This window comes from Teleopsis dalmanni, chromosome 2 (genome assembly GCF_002237135.1).
Source record: "Teleopsis dalmanni isolate 2A chromosome 2, ASM223713v2, whole genome shotgun sequence".
NCBI classification, from domain to species: domain Eukaryota; kingdom Metazoa; phylum Arthropoda; class Insecta; order Diptera; family Diopsidae; genus Teleopsis; species Teleopsis dalmanni.
The window spans coordinates 112,390,026-112,407,237 of record NC_051847.1 but is presented as its reverse complement, the minus strand read 5'-3'; the positions used below and the strand labels follow the sequence as shown (position 1 = coordinate 112,407,237).

General features: G+C 28.5%; 2 protein-coding genes across 2 annotated transcripts; both read right to left on the bottom strand.

Annotated features, from left to right (window-relative positions):
• Nucleotides 1-9,418: 9,418 nt before the first annotated feature.
• LOC119685640 lies at nt 9,419-11,720 on the bottom strand. Its single transcript, XM_038099986.1, has 5 exons — nt 11,600-11,720; nt 11,336-11,540; nt 11,088-11,283; nt 10,978-11,013; nt 9,419-9,796 (listed from the first exon to the last, which is right to left on the bottom strand). Exons 2-5 carry the CDS (start codon nt 11,529-11,531, stop codon nt 9,517-9,519), a joined length of 708 nt encoding a protein of 235 aa, XP_037955914.1. The 5' UTR covers nt 11,532-11,540; nt 11,600-11,720; the 3' UTR covers nt 9,419-9,516.
• Nucleotides 11,721-16,512: 4,792 nt separating this feature from the next.
• Nucleotides 16,513-17,206, bottom strand: LOC119680620 (nuclear fragile X mental retardation-interacting protein 1-like). Its single transcript, XM_038093537.1, has one exon. The coding sequence runs from the start codon at nt 17,134-17,136 to the stop codon at nt 16,570-16,572; it is 567 nt and encodes a 188-aa protein (XP_037949465.1). The 5' UTR covers nt 17,137-17,206; the 3' UTR covers nt 16,513-16,569.
• Between the last annotated feature and the right edge of the window lie 6 nt (nt 17,207-17,212).

Sequence of the window (17,212 nt, the reverse complement as noted above, 5' to 3'; positions counted from 1 at the left end):
TTTCTTTATATGATATTAACGTATGACTGGTTTTTTCAACAAATTTTCAGTGAACATTCACAATAGACTGATTTTTGAATATGTCTACACTGAAACTTAAGACGCAAAATTTTTTGTGAGTAGAACCTAACTCTGAAGATTTTAAGAGCATTGTTGGTGCTTCACATGTATTCATTCGTAAGTTGCGAGTATTTTTTTGATACTCTGAAAGAAAAATAAATTTTTATTTTCTGTTATATAATGACTTGTCACGCTATCCGAATAAGAGAATTTTTAATTTATCATGTGATGAAAATTCTAACCCTCCACTAAAAAGCATAACTTAGATCTCCATCTATAAAGAAGAAGGATTTTAACGAATATAATTAATCTAAAAAGAGAAAAAAAATTTTTCTTTTGAAAAGTTGTCAATGGCGTCAAATGTATTACTAATGAATGCAAGCGGCAGTGTAGCATACAACTATGAAAAATTGCCGATCTTTTTGTTTAATTCTTTAAACCAAAGCTTGGACAATTACAGATCAAAAATCTTTGTGTCCTCAATGTATTGATTACAAATTCGATAATAAATAAGTTTACTATTTCATACAATTATTAGGCTCTTTAATGCTATTAGTTTTGGTTATTATAAAACAAGTGTCTAATTATGATTCATAAAGAAACAAAGATCTTTCATTTGGGTTTAGTGAGCATTAATCTATTACAAAGAAATAAATCTAAAACAAAAGAAGGAATCATTAAAGCACCGTGGCACCGTGGCAAAATAGATTCCTGTATAAAAGCTTTTTATTGATTTGATCAAGTATCATTGGTCAAATTATAGTTTGTCAAAATTATAAACGATTACATATATATGTATATATCTGTAAGAATGCGTTATGTAATTTTATATATGATATACAGTCGAATCGCGATAGTTCGTACCCCAATAAATTGAAAACCTCAATAATTCTTAATAATATGCTGGTCTCTTGAAAAAACTTCATTAATTAGTAAAATTTCCATACCTCTTGGTCCCCTCGTTGATTCGTATTTTATTTGAAATTTAAAGAACATTAAACCACTTATTATTTGTAATGTCTACAAATTCAAGGTGCTTCAAGAACATTAGCAGCCTTCTAATGCTTTGCCGACACAATAAGAAGGCGTGGATAACAATGGATCTATTTAACCGATGGCTTCAGATGCTGAATGATGGTATGAAAACAAAAATCGAAAGATACTGTTATTTATGGACAATTGTATACCGCATAATGGGTCCCCTAATCTCAGCCATGTAAAAATAAATTTTTCGCCAGTAAATACCCCTTCCAAGCCGCAGCCCCTTGACCGTGGTGTTATAAAAAATGTTTAATTATTTTACCGCAAGGAAATGGTTATTAATCTAGCTAATAGTATTGATGAAAAAAAAAGAGTTCGCTATTTGTACGCTATTTACGGTAATCCAAATGGTTTATAAAGCGTGAAATAGTGTCAGCAGATTTTGCATTCAAAACCGCTTTTGGGTTTGCAGTTTTAATTCAGATTTAAACGAAAATGTATGTCAAGTCGAACAATTCAACATAGATTATCTGGTGGACCGTATATGTCAAATGTCACGCTTTTCGAAGATTGCGTTAACATTGATAATGACGTGACTGCATGTGGTATGTTAACAGATAATAATATTTTGGAAGAAGTTGCAGCTATTAATAAAGAGACGAATGGGGATGATAGCCAGTGAAAAACTGCTTATAATGAATAAACAAGCTATTCGGTCATTCGACAACTACGTTATTATGTTTCAAATCAATATGTCCAAACAAATGTTTTTGATTGTTTATTAAGTTTGGAAAAATCAACTGAAGAGAAAGGCGAAAAGAATCTGAAGCAATCAACAATTAAGAATTTTTTAGAAAGTTAAAACTTGATCTTACTCTTTACAATATTTTATGATTTTATTTTCTTATTAAAATAATAGTACATAGGATGTAAATACATATGTAAATTGGATTATTTAGTGCTAATAAAGTTATATATAAAAATATATGAAAATCAACTGAAATGTAAAAGCCCTGATAATTCGTATTTTCTTCTTTTTTTTTTTGTTAAATCGAAACATTGATAATTCGAAAACCCTTCTAATTCGTAAAAAATCCTGTTCCTTGTGATTTCGAATTATCGGGATTCAACTGTATAACTTATAATAAATTTAATATTCTTTTCAATAGTTTTTAGAACGTAATATGTATATGTATTTAAAATAAGATGTGAATCGTTTAAAAATTTATATATTAAGTTAGTAAATCCACATTGGTTAGTTAGTAGATTATTAATAGGTTAATAGGTTATTTATATTGTCTAGTCGAATTTATATTTTTGGGTATGAGAAATCAGATTGGGATAACGCGAATATATATTTTTAGATATTTTTTTGCGAATCTATATACTGAAACTAAAAAGTTAAAAAGAGAATGACAAGGCATGAGTTCAAATCTTGATACTTGCAGTTTAAAAAAAAATTATTTAGGAATAATTAAATACAAGTATTATTTCCAAAAGATCACTAATGATGGGTATTTGGATATACTCGAAACAGCTGTATGGCCAGCCAAGAATTCAATTAATTAATAAATATTAAGATTTTGTTGTTGTAATTTACTACAACAAGTGGGAAGTTCTCTCTTCTAAAATAATAAATACCATTTTACGCTAGAAATTGTATGTTTTAACTGTTTTTAAAAACTCCCTTTTAAATGGTACCTCCTTTTGGCCACTATGTCTTTAAGATGGGATCTAAAACCTACTTCTTGAACATTTACAAGCTTTGCTAAGAATAGAATGGAGCAATACCTCCATATTTATAAATTGTAATCAATTATAAAACTACGCTGAGATTTACCTTTCAGAGCTACCTTTATAATGTAGGAACAAAATACAACGGCACCACAGCTTCATTCACAGATACACAATGCTCGTCTATATTTCAACATTCGTACAAGAGTAACAGCGAATACAGTATCCTGTTTACCACTAGATTTGAAGACTAAAAAAGACTAAAAGTCGTGATTACACAGCTCAAAACAAAAATACATCAGATACAAATGCTGTTATACCTTAAATTAAATTTGAAATTGCACCTGCTGTATCGAAAACTGGATATTGTCTTAAAGACTTAGCAAATAAAACACATTATTTGCATCCATACGAGGCATGCACTTATATAAGTATTTGTCCTTATGTATGTGTGTGTGGGTAAATATGCTTATATTCGCACTATAATTTTAGTGAAATTTTTCTTCTATAAATTTGAATAGCATAAATTGCTGCTGACGAATGTTATAAATTTGAACTCTGTAAGCTATTTAGCAATGATAAATAGCACGAAACAATAATAAAACATAAACAAAAAATGAAGTATTTGAAGTATTTAAAGTATTTAAAGTATTTGATTGTAGTGCACGCAGTGTGAACCCAAAAACTTTTTCATGCACAACCCAAGTGTGTATATACACAAAATTCTTGCACTGTGAACAGGATGTTGCCTCTAATATTGTACAAACACATTGAAATCGGTAATGTTTATTGGTTTTGCCGGTAAATATACTAAATGTACTGAGTAAGGATATAAATGATTGCTTAATTGTTCAGAAATCATTTTACCAGAATATAAACCGTACCATATATGTATCTTGAAATGAAACTTCACTAAAACATATTTCAAACAAAGCAAGTATTTTAATATTTTTTAATTAAGTTAAGCTTTAAGTTAAGTTAATGATATAAATATTATTCAATATATATTTTGTTTTAAGTAAAAATCACTGAAACACATCACATTTTATTTTTTAAAGTATTTTTAAGTAACATCCAAGTAGAAAAAGATACGAAACAACATGTATACAAACTCTCTTGCACGCACCACATCCGAAAGACGATTATACTTTGCTCCTTAAAATTATGGACAAGTGCTCAAAAAGTACTCCTGTTCCTAGAGCATTGCCAACAACTAATATTTTCTTTTAAAAAAGTTATTGTTGCAGAACAAAACCTTATTTTTAAAGGCAATACTTAAACGATTTGCATTTACAGTGCCGAACATAATTATTCGCACAGTAAGCAAATTGAACTTTAGCGCTATTTTTATACTGTACTTTATACTGTTCTCTAAATTTTTTTTAGATAAAATACTTAATTTGCTTTTAAAATCATTTTATTTTATATTCTCTTTTATTTATTTTTTTAAAATTAATATATGTATGTATTTGCAAACTGCTTCAAGAGATATTGTTAATTTAGCTCTATAGATTTATTTGGCAGCAAGATCAAAATTACCTATGTATAAATATCTCTGAAGTGTTATGGATTATAAGTTGTGTTAACAACTTATTCTTTCTTGTTCTTACAAGAAAACGACTGTGAGTGAAATCGGCCCTAAAAATCTATTATGAAGGTAAAATGAAATTGTAGGTGTGCTGTTGTTTATTTATATATTTATTTACATATACATATATATATTAAAAGCATAGTATAATATAAATATAAATATTTATTATATAAAAACAAAACAAATAATAGTTTTCCAAGTATTTCCAAGTGAAATATCCTTTAAGTTTATCACTATCAATTATAAATAAATGTTCTTGCGAGGTCAGGATCTGCCATTCAACTCTGTGGACCGAAGCCATATTGTGGATTAATTTGGTGTACAACTAGGTCTCCGATTGATAAATGATTTTCAGCCTAAAAAAGTCGCTACTGGCGCGACATTCCAGGTAAGCGTCAAGCTAAAGAATTGATTCGCCCCCACAGTTATGGTAAGGTATCCTTTCTCAGCAGAACAAAGTTGAGGTTTAATTTTGTTATTAATTTTTTGAGTTGTTACGTCGAAATTTTTATTAAAATCTGTTTTGTTTTTTAAGAATGTTAACTTTTATTTCGTGCGTTATTTTTTAGTATAATTCTATACGTATTTCGGCAAATTCGCTTTTGCCTTCATCAGGAGGATTCCTAATATTAAAAACATCTATGCAACTTACAAGCTATTTATACTTATTACAGGTCTTATAATTTAAATCTAATTGGTAGGGTTATTGTTGTTTTTGTCCTTGAGGGTGTTAGGTAAAAAATGGTGGGATGGGTTAGTTTTTGTTGTTCAGGCTTAATCATGCGCAGGTAGTTCGGTCAACTGGTTGGATAAAAAAAAAATAACGCACGAAATAAAAGTTAACATTCTTAAAAAACAAAACAGATTTTAAAGTTGAGGTTGCTGATGGGATATTTAACGGGTCATAATGGACTGCGTTAATGCCTTAACAAAATGGGTCAGTCCGAATAGATAGATTGTCGACTTTGCTTAGAAGCAGACGAAACTTTCAGTCACATTTTCTGTGACTGCCCAGCCTTGATCTGGGTCAGGAGGAGATCACTGGGTTGAGAACTACTCTCCCCTTCTGACATTAGGAGGTCCTCAATGGCTGACACTCTGGCTTTCATTCAGAAGGCAGAATGTCTTCTGTTCGGTTACGGTCTGTTGCAGCACAAAAGATCAACCATGGTCGCTGTAATACGCTCGCTTGGGAGCTCATACCCTGTTTATTTCTATTCTATAACTAAATGTTGTTGTTGACTATATAGTAGACTATTGATTATCCCAAAGAAATCATATACTCAACTGATGTGGGATTATTGAGATGGTAGGATAATTTATTTGAAGTTTTTTTGAGAGAATTTAAATTTTAAATAAAAATGCTTCTACAAATTTAATGGAATTGAGATACAAACTTTTTTCAAAAACTAAATTTGGTACAAAAGTGTAGATGGTCGAGTAAATTATAAATACGGTGTTCGTATTCGGTTTTACGAACTATTAGGAGAATCTGAGTGGATTTTTAATCGGATAGTAAACGAAGTCTCTGGAGTAGGAATAAAAATTAGAGTCTTTTTTTAAATCCGATGTCTTCGAATGTCCGGATTTACGATTATTATTCGTAGTGCAACTATTCGAAGACTTCGTGAGCGAAAGTTAAAGCGAGAGCACAAAATGCAAATAAACGTGAATCACAGAAATAATAGAATTTGTTGTTGCTAATGCGATTTGGTGCGTCCGATATTTATTGTTTGTTTTATTTTACTTTATTTATTTTCTTTTATTTTATTACATTTTTTAATAACTAAATAACAAATTTACATTTTTAATAACTTGTATTAGTATTTTAATTTATATTAAAGAAATTATATTAATAAAAATTATAAGTTATGTGTTAAATAAACGACCTAAGCCCGATAAAAAATATAAAAATTAAAAAAATTAAGACTCTTATATAAAATATACAATTAGCTTTATTATAAATGAGTATTGGGCTATCAGTCAGATTTTGTAATTTGGTTTTTTTAATAAAAAATTTTTCTTATTATTTTACTTATTTAATATTTATTTCCGACGTTTCGGTTTTTTAAAACCATCATCAGGGAAAAAATTTTAAAACAACTGAATAGAATAAAATTTTTATATAAAAAATATTTTTGACAAATGTTTTAAATAATTACAACGGAGAAAATACAATCAGTTTATCTTAAGAATGATTTTTCTAGCAATGCACAGTAAACAACAGAAATATTTTCTATATCTCGCCGCAAATTATATGTGGGTTTAGTCATTATATGTAAGGACTCTCAGCTTGCAATCTATTTGAACACCATATTGAGCAAAATTGTACATAAGAAATATGATATCACAAATAGTGTAGAAGCTCGAGAAAAATTAACTAACATTATTGTTGAAAATGATGAAGTTCTCGCTTCTTTTGATGTGATTTCACTTTTTCCAAGTATTCCAATGGATTTAGTGATTAGACTATTAGAAACCAAATGGCATCTTATCCAACAATATACAACCATGCCTCAATACCTTTTTTTAAAAATTATACATTTTGTACTAATTGATTCGACATATTTTTTGTTTAAAAGAGATATATACAAACAAATTAATGGATGTGCTATGGGCTCAAATATTTCACCTACCATCGCCAACATTGTTACAAATGAAATCTTTGATGTGACAATTCCCAAATTATCATTTAAACCTAGAATTGTTTTAAAATATGTTGACGATATTTTCACCATTGGGTCAAAAGATAAAATCCTTGAATTTCTACAATTATTAAATTCATTTCACAATCGCATACAATTCACTGTTGAACATGAATTTAATGGAAAACTTCCCTACCTAGATTTATTAATATCTAAGAAAAATAATCGAGAACTAGCAATTGACTGGTACCAGAAAGATGTATTCTCAGGTAAAATTCTTAACTATTTATCACACCACCCACGACAACAAAAAATGAATGTGATTTACAACCTTTTTTTCCGCATTTTTTCTATAAGTGACAAAGAATTTTACGTTACTAACATTAATAAAGCTTTCAACATTTTGTCTGATAATAACTATCCTCGCAAAATGATTGTTAGTCAACTACATCGAGTACGTCAACATTTTCAACTTTCAAGAACTAATCACCATGAGCAGAGTATACAAATTCCTATGATTAGAAGATCGATGATATATATAAATGACCTATCAGTTAAAATTGCTAAGATTATCGAAAGGAAAGTAGACAATTTAAGAATATCCTTTAAACCATTTGCACAAATTCAAACAACTATATATACCAAACTGAAAGATCGTATTGAAACGAACAACATTATTAATTGCATCTATGAAATTCCATGCACTGGAACTGATAATAATGGTCAAAAATGTGAACTCTGCTATATTGGCCAAACAAAAAATCAATTACATAAAAGAATAAGTCAACATAAAAATAGTCTAAAACAAATTAATCCGGATAAACAATCAGCTTTAGTCTCACACTTTCTTGATGTAAATCATTACCCAGATTTTACTTCAGTGAAAGTCATTGATACTGAACCTTCCTTGTCTCGACGTCTTACCCTAGAGTCCTTACATATAATGACTAAACCCACATATAATTTGCGGCGAGATATAGAAAATATTTCTGTTGTTTACTGTGCATTGCTAGAAAAATCATTCTTAAGATAAACTGATTGTATTTTCTCCGTTGTAATTATTTAAAACATTTGTCAAAAATATTTTTTATATAAAAATTTTATTCTATTCAGTTGTTTTAAAATTTTTTCCCTGATGATGGTTTTAAAAAACCGAAACGTCGGAAATAAATATTAAATAAGTAAAATAATAAGAAAAATTTTTTATTAAAAAAACCAAATTACAAAATCTGACTGATAGCCCAATACTCATTTATAATAAAGCTAATTAAAAAAAAGTCAGCATACATATGTAAAAATTTCACAATATTAAAATTTATGCATTTACAAATATATTATTTTTATTATTTTATTAGTTATAGGAATTTTGTAAAAGTTTTCATTTTTCGTTTTTACAATTAAATGAAATTACAAATTAAAATTAATTATGGAAAAAAAGTTAATTAATTATATGATATATAAATGACCTACGATGATCACACAGGTAAGCACAAATTCTTATATGCACAATAAAATTTAGATTCTTTTGTTATCATTACTATTGTTATTACGATTTACTACTCAGGAAGATTACTTCCTTCATCTAGCTTAAATTGTAGAGGCAGTCTTTCATAATTCTATCATTCGGATAAATTGAATAAGGTGCTTGGCTTTGAAAGTCTCGAAGGTACTCTAGAATTATGCGAAACCCAACGTATTTTTGTTTCTCTTGAAGAATTAGCAAAAATTGCAGAAATACAATTTATAAAATTGTAATGTTAATAAATTTAACATTAGGCAAAAACTATTTGTATACTTTTCCATTTCATCAGTCAAATTCGGATGATGTAAACTTAAAAAATACTTAAAAAACTCACACGAAAAATATTTTTTCTGAAACACAATTTTTAAAATTAAGGAAAGTAAATTAAATTTAGTTTAGGAATATTGTGCATTATTATTTTTCATAGAAATATAACTTATTAGTTTAATCGCATAAGATCACAGAAGTCTACAGATATTATGATGTGATATTTATATTTGTTTCACATATTAAATTAAAATTAAAAATTTTTTTATTAAAAATTTTTTCGACTATATATGAGAATGATATTTTTGCAATTGTTTTTTATAATTGGTTAAGTTGATAGAGACTAAATATTATTTTTAATCTGATTCATATTTTTTTCCAACTCAAGTTATAATTATCTACTAAGCAGATAATTTAACAAGTAAATTGCGTTATTTTATAAGATTAATTGACAACTTTACAGTCGTAGCGTTAATCTTAAATCTGACTTAAGTATGAATTAAGTCAACAAAGTTGATGACTTAAGCATGACTTAAGTCTGTATTGACACTTAAGTTACGATTGCGAAATCAGCTCCGAAAGTTAAATATATTTTAGAAATACAACAAAAACAATATGTAAATATATGTACTCAATTATTAATTTTTTTATTAATATTAATATTTTATATTACGTTATTCTTATACAGCTCTACATAACAATATAAAATGTATTATTTATTTGCCTTCTGCAAAAGCTAATCTAGTCAGTTCATTAGCAAACTTTTCCATTAATCTCATCGAATCTTTCTCTTCCATATGAATTAAAGAACAGGCCACAAAATTTCCAAATGCCTTGTACTTTGTTTTTGAATAAGGTTTTTTGTTATCATTTCGGATCTTAAGCTGAGAGCAAAGATTCGGTGTAGAATTTCCATTAACATCGTTGGAAATATTTAATTTTTGTGCAATATGATATCCAGGTAAATTAGATCCCCGTACTTTAATAGACTGATTTCTAAAATAAAATCATAGACTTTATAGTGTTATAATAATAAAAATAATATATATAAAAAAATTACAGGATGTGATTGGAAACATTAACATTTTTTTTATATATGGCAAAATAATATAAGTAAATACATATGCTTACTGAATTGATTAACATAAATAACTTACAACTATTATAGTACATATTTCATTGATTTTAAATTAATATTTTCTAGTTGAATTACATTATCATTAAAAGAAAAATTAGTCCAATTGATCTTTGGACTCATCCTCTTGATGTAGCTAGGTTTTTTCTTCTGAATCCGGGTTGTTTTCTATTACAATCCCACACATCCTTTATCCTCTTTTCATCCTTTCTTTTTCCCACTACTATTACCCCAAACACCACCCCTCCACATTGCAATCCATGAATGCGTCTTGTAATCTTTACATGTTATCTGCTTTTAGATCCCGGCGGGTTAGAACAACATTTTAGGTTCTCGAAATAAATTGTGTGAGTTAGAATATGCCGACATTTGAATCTGACTTTTATTTCGGATCAATAAAGTCCTTTTTACTTGCAAATTACAAATATGTATTTTGAATGTGAGAAGATTGGACTAATATTAAGTCTAAGAATAAATGCTAATAATGCTTCATCGTTCATCATTTAAAGAAACTGCATTTGGTACTCATTGCAGTTTCTTTACTCATACAATTTGAGTACTAGGCTGGCACTGTTTCAGCTAACGAATGAATTTAAATGTTTGTCAAGTTTTTAGCATTATTATCTTATTTAAGCTGCAAATATTTCATAACAGATGTCTTTATCAAATCCTAAAATTAAGATGACATAAAACCATTGGCAAGGCACGCTTATGGAACAAAAAGCAAAATGGAATGCTGAAATGACATCTACAAGGCAAGGATGGCACAGAATAAAATGGAAAATAGTGATCAGAGAAATAGGAAAATTGATAAGTGGAGGAAAACGGTAATAGAGCGGAACAAAAATAATTGTGTTATGTTTTAATAATAATAATAATAATAATAATAACAATAATAATAATAATAATAATAATAATATGAAAAATAAGAATGAACCTATTTATATAATGATTAACAATTACTCAACTTTGCTTAAAAAAATTTTTCAAAACGGAAATTAACAAAAAAGATTAATTAAACAATAATATTAATTATACTTACTCAGATGAGGGCATGTTTTGATAATCATCATAATCACTATAATAAACAAATATAATATAGAAAAAATATTAGTTTCTACATGTGTGTGTGTGTGTGTATAAAAGATTTACCTCACTTCAGCTAGTGTTCCGTTATTATTAATCAATTGCACGGGGGCATTCGCGAGTCTTGACTTTATGTGTTGTCCCAAAAATGATAAATGTTCAAAAAGTAACCATGTTGATGGTACACCTGTACTTTCGACGCGCCGTTTTTCTAAGTAATAACGACTTCGTAATGTGTTAAGCCTTTCTTTAATAATACCGACTACAAACAATATGTTATTTTTTAAGTATAATTTCATAAAAATATCTCCTACCAGTACTGTGTAATTTACACGCCATATCAATCCACTGTTCTTCTACGAAATCACGTTCTCGATAGTGCTGATGAGTTCGATCGTAAAACACTGGTCGTCTTTGATATTCCTGAACTAACAACATGTCTGCTTCTTCAATTTCTTGTGGCTCTTCTCTTCGGGGACGTCCTCTCCCGCGTTTTACAACAGTCGTCATTGTTTTCAACTAAAAAAAGTAAATCATATTATAATCACATTTCAAGAAGTCGTTAAATCTAAATCTACCTAATAATTTACAAACAGTTCCACGAAATCTTTGCTTATTCCACACAAATTTTATTCACTTCTGCTTTCTATTTAGCAATACAAAATGATTTACAGGACTGTTTTTTTTATTTGACACAAACTTAACTATTGTGATTCTGAATTGAGAAGTTAAAATAGATACGTGCTAGCAAAGAACACATGACAAGAAGAAAAAACTTTATTGTGAATTTACAAAATTTCCATTACAAAATTAACAAACTATAATTGAGTATTTAATGCAAAACCAAACAGCAGGTAAAAAAAACAAAAATTTCAACCATTGAAATGCAGATGACTTAGCATTTACACAACAAATGTATCTAATACAAACTTGAAAACGAGTGAGGGGAAGAAGGAAAGATGTTCTTGCTAGGTAGTAATTGCGCACTAAGCACAAGGGGTTGTATCCAAAATTTTAGAGCGCAATTAGAGAAAAAACATGGACGATGTCCACATAAAGGGCCTGCCAGCAATTGTGGAGTATTGTATTTCATACTATTAAGTTGATAAGAGATTGATAAACGTTGTTGAAATATTTTTAGTTTTGCTTTAGGCAGTCAACCAACTACCTTTGGAAACTATACAATTGAATTATTGAATTTATCGTCGCGGATGTTGAAGTTGGAAAACAAACAACAAACAACTTATAGACATGACAACGAAGCTTAACACACAATTTCAGCAGAAGACCGTTTCAGCAGAAAGTAGATGTAAAAGAAGTTAAGGAAAATCTGCGCACACGTTCAATAAAAGATCAATTGAAGTTTTCAATATAGTAGACAATAAAAATAAAAAAGCTGAACAAAACAACTAAATATTCATGACTGACCGTTCACTTTATAATGAGCTCATTTATGCAGTTGATAGAACTTTTATGAACATTGTTTGATATATCACACAATAAAATTATATATATAATTGATATAATAAATCATTTATATACACTTTTTTATATCAATTACTTATTCAATTAAGAGAAACAAAGATTTTATTAAATACTTACTTCCTTAGTTACTTTCTTGTTTACAGCTTAGCTGTTGTTTGTTTATATTTTACTTATAAAACACATGACATATTTCAAATTTTGGTGATTTTCCTTGTACGAAATTCTTTTTAAGGATTCCATTCGACACTGTTCGCCTTAAATAAGATAATTTATTGATAATAATCTTTATTTTATATGAAAGATTTGTGTGGTGGTTCATCTTCATTAGTGGCTATAATGAGCAAAAACGCCTAACTGACACAGTGTAAATGTGCTATTACCTATTATTTGTTTTTTTTTGTTTATTTATATATTGTTTCAAGTGTGAAATATATCAAATTTCACTGATATCCCTTTTGTCAAATATATTTTGTAATGTTGCATTCGATACTTTTGATGTAATTGCAAAATGAAGTGAGCTGTCAGTGTCCAATTTTAATTTTGTATTGAAAGCAACAACGGTTAGTGACAGTGATTGCAATCATAAGGAGCTATTCACAATGAAAATTTGAGACTTACAGCTAGAGAACAAAATTAAATGAGTACCCAGCCACGGTGACAACTCTACAGATTAAATCACTAAATCATTAGGGTTGTACGGTAATAGTACGTTTCTACTACGTACTTAGTAAGCTTCATTTACTGAGTAAATTACATTAGCCATACAGAGCTTCCGTGCTTTTTCATTTACTATACAATATAGTAAACAAATTCGACTAAAATTATACCAAATATGACGAATGCAACATTGGAAATGATCGAAATTTGACATATTTGACACATGAAACAAAATGTAAACATAAACAAACATTCAAAATTCAAAACAAACAACAGGTAAGAATTTTTTTAAACATTTGTTTCTTTATAAATAAAATATATAATTAATACATAAAAATAAGTTTATTTATTAAATATATATTTAATATAATTGTAAAATTTGGTATATTATTTAATAAAAATTATTTATTTCAGGTTAACATTAGAAAAGCAATAATTGAGTCTCAAAAGTTTGATTTATAAATTTGAAATTGTGTTTAATGTAAAACAAAAAAATATTACCCGGAATGCGTGTGGAATCGTAGAACTATAGGAGGAAAATCTTCTTCGATGAAAAAGGTGAAACAGGTTTTATGGTAACCGCATCTGAAGTGCAAACGAAAGTGCACTTCACCCAACATTTTAGGTAAGTGTTCAATAAGTGAAATTTCTATTATATCAATACTTTTTTGTAATTAAAGCCACATAATCTTTTACGATTAATATTAGATGTTTTATTTAATAGTTAATGTTATGTTAACTACTTTTCTCTTTTATTTTAAAATAGAAAAAATCAGCAATGTATTGTGGTTTTCAACAGAGGCTCCGTCATCGTGGAAGTTTGTCAATAACGTGAATAGAATTTTGGAGAACTTGCATATTGACTACACCTTCGAATTAATTTCTGTTAGTCATCCTCACCGTTACTGTCAGCATCGTCAACATTATCATCAACATCCTTGAAGTCAAAAAAGAACACACCTACAATGAAAAGAAAAATCAATGATAACCGACTATATTTTTTTATTTTTATTTTTAATATATTATAAATTATTAAAATTATAAATGTAATAATATAAATTTTTTATAAATTTTGTAATTATATATAATCTAATTATATGAAAAATATATAAGTACATATTTTTTGTTGTTTTTATTTTTAATTTATAAGTTATAAGTGTTATTATTAGCTATTAGTTAAAATAAAACTTACTGAAAATTTGAACTAAACATCGCCTTATTTCTTTTCTATTTGGATTGTGGTTGTTTAGTGTTCAAACTTATTTTGAAGCCCCCTGTTGTCTTCTCAGAACCGACATACGGATTTCATTTTTATCTAAAATAGCAATGCAGTAAAATTTTATTCTTTATTTAATAATATTTACTGCCCGTTTTTAGTTATCATTGAAGATGTTTTGATTTTGAATAATTTGTAATTTTTTGTTTTTTTGTATATGCAGCAACTGCCGCTTTTATATTAGGAAAATATTACAAACATTATATATTAAATTATTTAAATTTTCTGTCTTTTCTTCCATGCTGATTTATTTTCTTCTAAAAATACAACATTTAATATCATCTGTTTACAATTAAAATGTAAACACAGAAAAGTTCTAAAACTAGAACTTTTTGACACATAAAAGCTTTTTCCCATTTCTTAAGTAACTCATGATAATGTAAACGCAAAAAGCTCAATGTTACTATATGACTTACTAAGTACGTAGTGGAAACGTAGTATAACATATTTTTTAATATTTTGTGAATTTTTTACAATTTGCAAAAAGTACTGATATCAGCTATGATTTCTCAACAAATTTATTTCAAAGAATTGAAAATTTCGTCGAAGAATTAAAAAGTTGTCAATAGGCTTTAGTACAACAAACAAAGTAATCAAACAACTTAAAATGCTTGAATTAATGGAACTTAAAATACAAAGTGTGAAGTTTTAAATATTTTTCATTTAATAAAACCGACGTTTCGAAGTTTTGTTGACTTTTTTCTGGGCATATGAGTTTGATGATTTTCATTTTCATTGTGAAAAATTGAATCGATGTTTAATACACGTCCAATTAAATTTAGAGTCGTGTTTCGAATTATATAATAAGGATGTTGATAGTTTAATTTAAATTATGGTCCAATGTTTGTAGGTTTTTTAATACCAATTTATTTTAAGTTAATTTTTTTGTTTAATTACTAATGCATCAAGTTTTGGTAGTTTTTCAAATTCTTTTTCTTCTTTAGAAAATTTTATTTATCTATATATTCAGGCTATATAACGCATTTAGTGTACTTTCTATGTTGACAATTTTTATAACAGCACATAACCCATGCAATTCACACTTTCACGTCCATCGTGCTACCTAGGCAACGTGAGCAACGTATAAGCGAGATAAGTTAACCAACCTATGTGGAGCTCTAGGTCACAGCAAACGAGAGAATGAGTCTTGGTGGGGCCATTTCGACATATTCGATTTAAGGGTTCGCCGAGATTTAGCAGCTCATCAACACCTCGCTGCAGTAGGCGTCTGACTTGTATTAAGCGGTTCGCTGTATAAATGTGTTCATTTGGAGTCCTTGGGCCCATCACCCATCTTGATAATCAGAAACCTTGATAATCAAATATGAAAGAATACAACAACGTTAATATTACTGCAGGGGGCATAGTATGATAAATCCTTCGGCAGCAGGCACAAGGATTTTAGAGCTGTCAAATCCATGTACGAGAATCATGATGAATGAAAAAAACACTATTCAAAAACGTCGTATAAAACGACCAAATATCGGAATAAAAGAAAGTATAAAATTCGGCATGTGGAACGTAAGAACACTTACTGAAGACGTAAAACTAAACAAACTTCGGAAAGAAACGGCAGGCTACAACTTAGATCTATTAGCTGTGCAGGACTGCAGGAGAACCGAGCATGGCCAAATCAACAACGAAAATACTGTTTTCATCTATTCAGGATAATCATCATCAACACCCTCAACATCAACAGCAGGATTTCTTTGGAATATTTTAGAGAAACGACAAATTCCAGCCAAAACGTTTTGGCTTTTTCTTAACACTTCTAGCTAATTTTCTATTTTAGTAGGTTTAGTCCATGATTGTTAGTTTAAAATATTGCTAGTTGTACTAAAAAGGCAATTGCTAGTTTTCTATGCAAAATGTCCATTTAAAAGGTTTTGAAACATAATGACAGCCGCCGCAATAGTTTGCATTGAACACAATTTTAGTAATAGTTTCAAAAAAACGTATGTACTTATCATAATTTATTTAAACAAAAAAGCACAAAATCTCGTTAAAATGATTAATTTAGATTGCAATATAAAAAGAATGATTACTTTTTATATATTAAAATAACATATGCCTACAAAAATTATAGAAATATTATCTATTAAAATTGCGAAATCTTTAGATTAACTTAGTTTACTTTAAATCAAAAAAATTATTATCACATACAAATCGAATGCATTGCAAGAGTATATTTCGCTCATGTCTTACTTCTGATTCCAAAAGTTTTCCAAGTAGAGTATTTGGTTTAGTAGCCTTTAATTTTCTGTAGTCCAATCCAATTTTGCGCTTAAATTTTTTTTGGTTAACTGGAGTTCGTGTCATCCGACTGATTGAAGTTAAACACAAATCTTCTTCCTTTTTTTGGACTTTTGAGGGCATTAAATTTGTAGGCAAATTGGTGCCATTGCACGAATGCGAAATTGGTATTTCATCTGGAGCGTCATCAGTGTCACTAGTTAATTGTTTATCAGAACTATAATTTTTATTCTCATTTATCCTTTTCTGATTCGTAAGAGATTCTATACAAGAAGTGCTTTCTTTGCATGAATTTAAAATTAAAGTTTTATCCGCCATTTTATTGCAATCATTTTTAATTTGCAGTTTGTCTGTGGAAGTTTTTGTGCTATTATAAATATGTTCTTCATCCATTTCATAGTCAGAACTTGAATGTTCTACTGATTCGTCTTCGGAATGGTACATTCCAAGAAGTGTAGATAGAATGTTCGAACCTTTGTTTGTGTTTGAAACAGAGTGTGAATAATTATGAAGTTTGCTA

Coding starts and splice junctions, on each gene's coding strand:
- LOC119685640 (XM_038099986.1), bottom strand. CDS start 11,531: ATGACGACTGTTGTAAAACGCGGGAGAGGACGTCCCCGAAGAGAAGAG. Junction 11,284..11,335: donor GTGTAAATTACACAGTACTG/GTAGGAGATATT, acceptor TATTGTTTGTAG/TCGGTATTATTAAAGAAAGG. Junction 9,797..10,977: donor CAAAACATGCCCTCATCTGA/GTAAGTATAATT, acceptor ATTTTATTTTAG/AAATCAGTCTATTAAAGTAC.
- LOC119680620 (XM_038093537.1), bottom strand. CDS start 17,136: ATGTACCATTCCGAAGACGAATCAGTAGAACATTCAAGTTCTGACTAT.